Below are 7,029 nucleotides of genomic sequence, written 5' to 3'. Positions count from 1 at the left end.
CTGCATATCCCTATACTGCCCCTTACATCCTCCACACACCTATGGACTGTATACCCCCCTATACTGCCCCTTACATCCTCCCCCATGGGCTGCATATCCCATACTGCCCCTTACATCCTCCCCCATGGGCTGCATATCCCTATACTGCCCCTTACATCCTCCACACACCTATGGACTGTATACCCCCCTATACTGCCCCTTACATCCTCCCCCATGGGCTGCATATCCCATACTGCCCCTTACATCCTCCCCCATGGGCTGCATATCCCTATACTGCCCCTTACATCCTCCCCCATGGGCTGCATATCCCTATACTGCCCGTTACATCCTCCACACACCTATGGACTGTATACCCCCCTATACTGCCCCTTACATCCTCCCCCATGGGCTGCATATCCCTATACTGCCCCTTACATCCTCCACACACCTATGGACTGTATACCCCCCTATACTGCCCCTTACATCCTCCCCCATGGGCTGCATATCCCTATACTGCCCCTTACATCCTCCCCCATGGGCTGCATATCCCTATACTGCCCCTTACATCCTCCCCCATGGGCTGCATATCCCATACTGCCCCTTACATCCTCCCCCATGGGCTGCATATCCCATACTGCCCCTTACATCCTCCCCCATGGGCTGCATATCCCATACTGCCCCTTACATCCTCCCCCATGGGCTGCATATCCCTATACTGCCCCTTACATCCTCCACACACCTATGGACTGTATACCCCCCTATACTGCCCCTTACATCCTCCCCCATGGGCTGCATATCCCTATACTGCCCCTTACATCCTCCACACACCTATGGACTGTATACCCCCCTATACTGCCCCTTACATCCTCCCCCATGGGCTGCATATCCCATACTGCCCCTTACACCCTCCCCCATGGGCTGCATATCCCTATACTGCCCCTTACATCCTCCACACACCTATGGACTGTATACCCCCCTATACTGCCCCTTACATCCTCCCCCATGGGCTGCATATCCCATACTGCCCCTTACACCCTCCCCCATGGGCTGCATATCCCTATACTGCCCCTTACATCCTCCACACACCTATGGACTGTATACCCCCCTATACTGCCCCTTACATCCTCCCCCATGGGCTGCATATCCCTATACTGCCCCTTACATCCTCCACACACCTATGGACTGTATACCCCCCTATACTGCCCCTTACATCCTCCCCCATGGGCTGCATATCCCATACTGCCCCTTACACCCTCCCCCATGGGCTGCATATCCCTATACTGCCCCTTACATCCTCCCCCATGGGCTGCATATCCCATACTGCCCCTTACACCCTCCCCCATGGGCTGCATATCCCTATACTGCCCCTTACATCCTCCCCCATGGGCTGCATATCCCTATACTGCCCCTTACATCCTCCCCCATGGGCTGCATATCCCTATACTGCCCCTTACACCCTCCACACCCCCTATAAAGCTGAACGTATTTGCTGCTACACCAGCTCTGTCACCTCTCCAGGCTTGGCACGGTCACTATGGAGACGGACACGCCCCTCACAGGGCGGGCTCTGCTAGTCCTCTCCTCTGATCACAGCAGGGTAGACACGCCCTCTCCCCACAAGCCCCGCCTTGCATCTACCCACACGTAGTTTGGCGAGTGACGCTTGTACACGCCCCCGGATGGGAGGGGCTGCCGGCTAGGCGTGAGATGACGCGGGGTGTCACGTGCGGCTGTGCATGGAGCTCCGCCCCCCCGGCTCGCGGCGTGATGGAGAGTCCCGAGGATGCCCTCTGCCGCGTGCTGTCCATCCAGAGTCACGTGGTGCGGGGCTATGTGGGCAACAAGGCGGCCGCCTTCCCCCTGCAGGTGCCCGGGAGGGGGCGGGGAAAGGGGGAGGGGCACTGACACTTAGGGGTGACAGGGGAGGTGACACTGATATTGGGGTGACAGGAGGGGGAGGGGTGACACTGATATTGGGGTGACTGCGGGAGAGGAATGAGTGACAGGAGAGGTGACACTGACATTGGGGTGACAGGAGGGGGAGGGGTGACACTGATATTGGGGTGACAGCAGGAGGGGAATGAGTGACAGGAGGGGTGACACTGATATTGGGGTGACAGCAGGAGGGGAATGAGTGACAGGAGAGGTGACACTGATATTGGGGTGACAGCGGGAGAGGAATGAGTGACAGGAGAGGTGACACTGATATTGGGGTGACAGCGGGAGAGGAATGAGTGACAGGAGAGGTGACACTGATATTGGGGTGACAGCAGGAGAGGAATGAGTGACAGGAGAGGTGACACTGATATTGGGGTGACAGCAGGAGAGGAATGAGTGACAGGAGAGGTGACACTGATATTGGGGTGACAGCAGGAGAGGACTGAGTGACAGGAGAGGTGACACTGATATTGGGGTGACAGCGGGAGAGGAATGAGTGACAGGAGAGGTGACACTGATATTGGGGTGACAGCGGGAGAGGAATGAGTGACAGGAGAGGTGACACTGACATTGGGGTGACAGGAGGGGGAGGGGTGACACTGATATTGGGGTGACAGCAGGAGGGGGAGGAGTGACAGGAGAGGTGACACTGATATTGGGGTGACAGCAGGAGAGGAATGAGTGACAGGAGAGGTGACACTGATATTGGGGTGACAGCAGGAGGGGGAGGAGTGACAGGAGAGGTGACACTGATATTGGGGTGACAGCGGGAGAGGAATGAGTGACAGGAGAGGTGACACTGATATTGGGGTGACAGCGGGAGAGGAATGAGTGACAGGAGAGGTGACACTGATATTGGGGTGACAGCGGGAGAGGAATGAGTGACAGGAGAGGTGACACTAATATTGGGGTGACAGCGGGAGAGGAATGAGTGACAGGAGAGGTGACACTGATATTGGGGTGACAGCGGGAGAGGAATGAGTGACAGGAGAGGTGACACTGATATTGGGGTGACAGCAGGAGGGGAATGAGTGACAGGAGAGGTGACACTGATATTGGGGTGACAGCAGGAGAGGAATGAGTGACAGGAGAGGTGACACTGATATTGGGGTGACAGCAGGAGGGGAATGAGTGACAGGAGAGGTGACACTGATATTGGGGTGACAGCGGGAGAGGAATGAGTGACAGGAGAGGTGACACTAATATTGGGGTGACAGCGGGAGAGGAATGAGTGACAGGAGAGGTGACACTGATATTGGGGTGACAGCGGGAGAGGAATGAGTGACAGGAGAGGTGACACTGCTATTGGGGGTGACAGCAGGAGAGGAATGAGTGACAGGAGAGGTGACACTGACATTGGGGTGACAGGAGGGGGAGGGGTGACACTGATATTGGGGTGACAGCAGGAGAGGAATGAGTGACAGGAGAGGTGACACTGATATTGGGGTGACAGCAGGAGGGGAATGAGTGACAGGAGAGGTGACACTGCTATTGGGGGTGACAGCAGGAGGGGAATGAGTGACAGGAGGGGTGACACTGATATTGGGGTGACAGCAGGAGGGGAATGAGTGACAGGAGGGGTGACACTGATATTGGGGTGACAGGAGGGGGAGGGGTGACACTGATATTGGGGTGACAGCAGGAGAGGAATGAGTGACAGGAGAGGTGACACTGATATTGGGGTGACAGCAGGAGAGGAATGAGTGACAGGAGAGGTGACACTGATATTGGGGTGACAGCAGGAGAGGAATGAGTGACAGGAGAGGTGACACTGATATTGGGGTGACAGCAGGAGAGGAATGAGTGACAGGAGAGGTGACACTGATATTGGGGTGACAGCAGGAGGGGGAGGAGTGACAGGAGAGGTGACACTGATATTGGGGTGACAGCAGGAGGGGAATGAGTGACAGGAGAGGTGACACTGATATTGGGGTGACAGCAGGAGAGGAATGAGTGACAGGAGAGGTGACACTGATATTGGGGTGACAGCAGGAGGGGAATGAGTGACAGGAGAGGTGACACTGATATTGGGGTGACAGCGGGAGGGGAATGAGTGACAGGAGAGGTGACACTGATATTGGGGTGACAGCGGGAGAGGAATGAGTGACAGGAGGGGTGACACTGATATTGGGGTGACAGCAGGAGGGGAATGAGTGACAGGAGGGGTGACACTGATATTGGGGTGACAGGAGGGGGAGGGGTGACACTGATATCGGGGTGACAGCAGGAGAGGAATGAGTGACAGGAGAGGTGACACTGATATTGGGGTGACAGCAGGAGAGGAATGAGTGACAGGAGAGGTGACACTGATATTGGGGGTGACAGCAGGAGGGGAATGAGTGACAGGAGGGGTGACACTGATATTGGGGTGACAGGAGGGGGAGGGGTGACACTGATATTGGGGTGACAGCAGGAGGGGAATGAGTGACAGGAGAGGTGACACTGATATTGGGGGTGACAGCAGGAGGGGAATGAGTGACAGGAGGGGTGACACTGATATTGGGGTGACAGGAGGGGGAGAGGTGACACTGATATTGGGGTGACAGCAGGAGATGAATGAGTGACAGGAGAGGTGACACTGATATTGGGGGTGACAGCAGGAGGGGAATGAGTGACAGGAGGGGTGACACTGATATTGGGGGTGACAGCAGGAGGGGAATGAGTGACAGGAGGGGTGACACTGATATTGGGGTGACAGGAGGGGGAGGGGTGACACTGATATTGGGGGTGACAGCAGGAGATGAATGAGTGACAGGAGCGGTGACACTGATATTGGGGGTGACAGCAGGAGGGGAATGAGTGACAGGAGGGGTGACACTGATATTGGGGTGACAGGAGGGGGAGAGGTGACACTGATATTGGGGTGACAGCAGGAGGGGAATGAGTGACAGGAGAGGTGACACTGATATTGGGGTGACAGCAGGAGAGGAATGAGTGACAGGAGAGGTGACACTGATATTGGGGTGACAGCAGGAGAGGAATGAGTGACAGGAGAGGTGACACTGATATTGGGGTGACAGCAGGAGAGAAATGAGTGACAGGAGAGGTGACACTGATATTGGGGTGACAGCAGGAGGGGAATGAGTGACAGGAGAGGTGACACTGATATTGGGGTGACAGCAGGAGAGGAATGAGTGACAGGAGAGGTGACACTGATATTGGGGTGACAGCAGGAGAGGAATGAGTGACAGGAGAGGTGACACTGATATTGGGGTGACAGCAGGAGAGGAATGAGTGACAGGAGAGGTGACACTGATATTGGGGTGACAGCAGGAGGGGAATGAGTGACAGGAGAAGTGACACTGATATTGGGGTGACAGCAGGAGAGGAATGAGTGACAGGTGAGGTGACACTGATATTGGGGTGACAGCAGGAGAGGAATGAGTGACAGGAGAGGTGACACTGATATTGGGGTGACAGCAGGAGAGGAATGAGTGACAGGAGAGGTGACACTGATATTGGGGTGACAGCAGGAGAGGAATGAGTGACAGGAGAGGTGACACTGATATTGGGGTGACAGCAGGAGGGGAATGAGTGACAGGAGAGGTGACACTGATATTGGGGTGACAGCAGGAGGGGAATGAGTGACAGGAGAGGTGACACTGATATTGGGGGTGACAGCAGGAGATGAATGAGTGACAGGAGAGGTGACACTGATATTGGGGTGACAGCAGGAGAGGAATGAGTGACAGGAGAGGTGACACTGATATTGGGGTGACAGCAGGAGATGAATGAGTGACAGGAGAGGTGACACTGATATTGGGGTGACAGCAGGAGAGGAATGAGTGACATGAGAGGTGACACTGATATTGGGGTGACAGCAGGAGGGGAATGAGTGACAGGAGAGGTGACACTGATATTGGGGTGACAGCAGGAGGGGAATGAGTGACAGGAGAGGTGACACTGATATTGGGGTGACAGCAGGAGGGGAATGAGTGACAGGAGAGGTGACACTGATATTGGGGTGACAGCAGGAGGGGAATGAGTGACAGGAGAGGTGACACTGATATTGGGGTGACAGCAGGAGGGGAATGAGTGACAGGAGAGGTGACACTGATATTGGGGTGACAGCAGGAGAGGAATGAGTGACAGGAGAGGTGACACTGATATTGGGGTGACAGCAGGAGGGGAATGAGTGACAGGAGAGGTGACACTGATATTGGGGTGACAGCAGGAGGGGAATGAGTGACAGGAGAGGTGACACTGATATTGGGGTGACAGCAGGAGAGGAATGAGTGACAGGAGAGGTGACACTGATATTGGGGTGACAGCAGGAGGGGAATGAGTGACAGGAGAGGTGACACTGATATTGGGGTGACAGCAGGAGGGGAATGAGTGACAGGAGAGGTGACACTGATATTGGGGTGACAGCAGGAGAGGAATGAGTGACAGGAGAGGTGACACTGATATTGGGGTGACAGCAGGAGAGGAATGAGTGACAGGAGAGGTGACACTGATATTGGGGTGACAGCAGGAGGGGAATGAGTGACAGGAGAGGTGACACTGATATTGGGGTGACAGCAGGAGGGGAATGAGTGACAGGAGAGGTGACACTGATATTGGGGTGACAGCGGGAGAGGAATGAGTGACAGGAGAGGTGACACTGATATTGGGGTGACAGCAGGAGAGGAATGAGTGACAGGAGAGGTGACACTGATATTGGGGTGACAGCAGGAGAGGAATGAGTGACAGGAGAGGTGACACTGATATTGGGGTGACAGCAGGAGAGGACTGAGTGACAGGAGAGGTGACACTGATATTGGGGTGACAGCGGGAGAGGACTGAGTGACAGGAGAGGTGACACTGATATTGGGGTGACAGCAGGAGAGGACTGAGTGACAGGAGAGGTGACACTGATATTGGGGTGACAGCGGGAGGGGAATGAGTGACAGGAGAGGTGACACTGATATTGGGGTGACAGCAGGAGAGGACTGAGTGACAGGAGAGGTGACACTGATATTGGGGTGACAGCAGGAGAGGAATGAGTGACAGGAGAGGTGACACTGATATTGGGGTGACAGCGGGAGAGGACTGAGTGACAGGAGAGGTGACACTGATATTGGGGTGACAGCAGGAGAGGACTGAGTGACAGGAGAGGTGACACTGATATTG

The 7,029-nt window shown here is 55.1% G+C and overlaps 1 protein-coding gene across 1 annotated transcript in view; it reads left to right on the top strand.

The window, feature by feature from the left end:
• Window positions 1-1,662: 1,662 nt before the first annotated feature.
• The window catches only part of PDXK (pyridoxal kinase), a 115,870-nt gene continuing 110,503 nt past the window's right edge, over window positions 1,663-7,029 (top strand). The window contains exon 1 of the mRNA XM_068271038.1: window positions 1,663-1,845. Within this exon, the coding sequence (XP_068127139.1) occupies window positions 1,687-1,845 (159 nt within the window). The 5' untranslated portion in view covers window positions 1,663-1,686. The remainder of the gene's footprint in view (window positions 1,846-7,029) is intronic.

The sequence above is a fragment of the Hyperolius riggenbachi genome, chromosome 2, assembly GCF_040937935.1.
Source record: "Hyperolius riggenbachi isolate aHypRig1 chromosome 2, aHypRig1.pri, whole genome shotgun sequence".
Lineage (NCBI taxonomy): Eukaryota > Metazoa > Chordata > Amphibia > Anura > Hyperoliidae > Hyperolius > Hyperolius riggenbachi.
The sequence above is the reverse complement of the archived record's forward strand: the minus strand, read 5'-3'. Positions and strand labels throughout refer to the sequence as shown.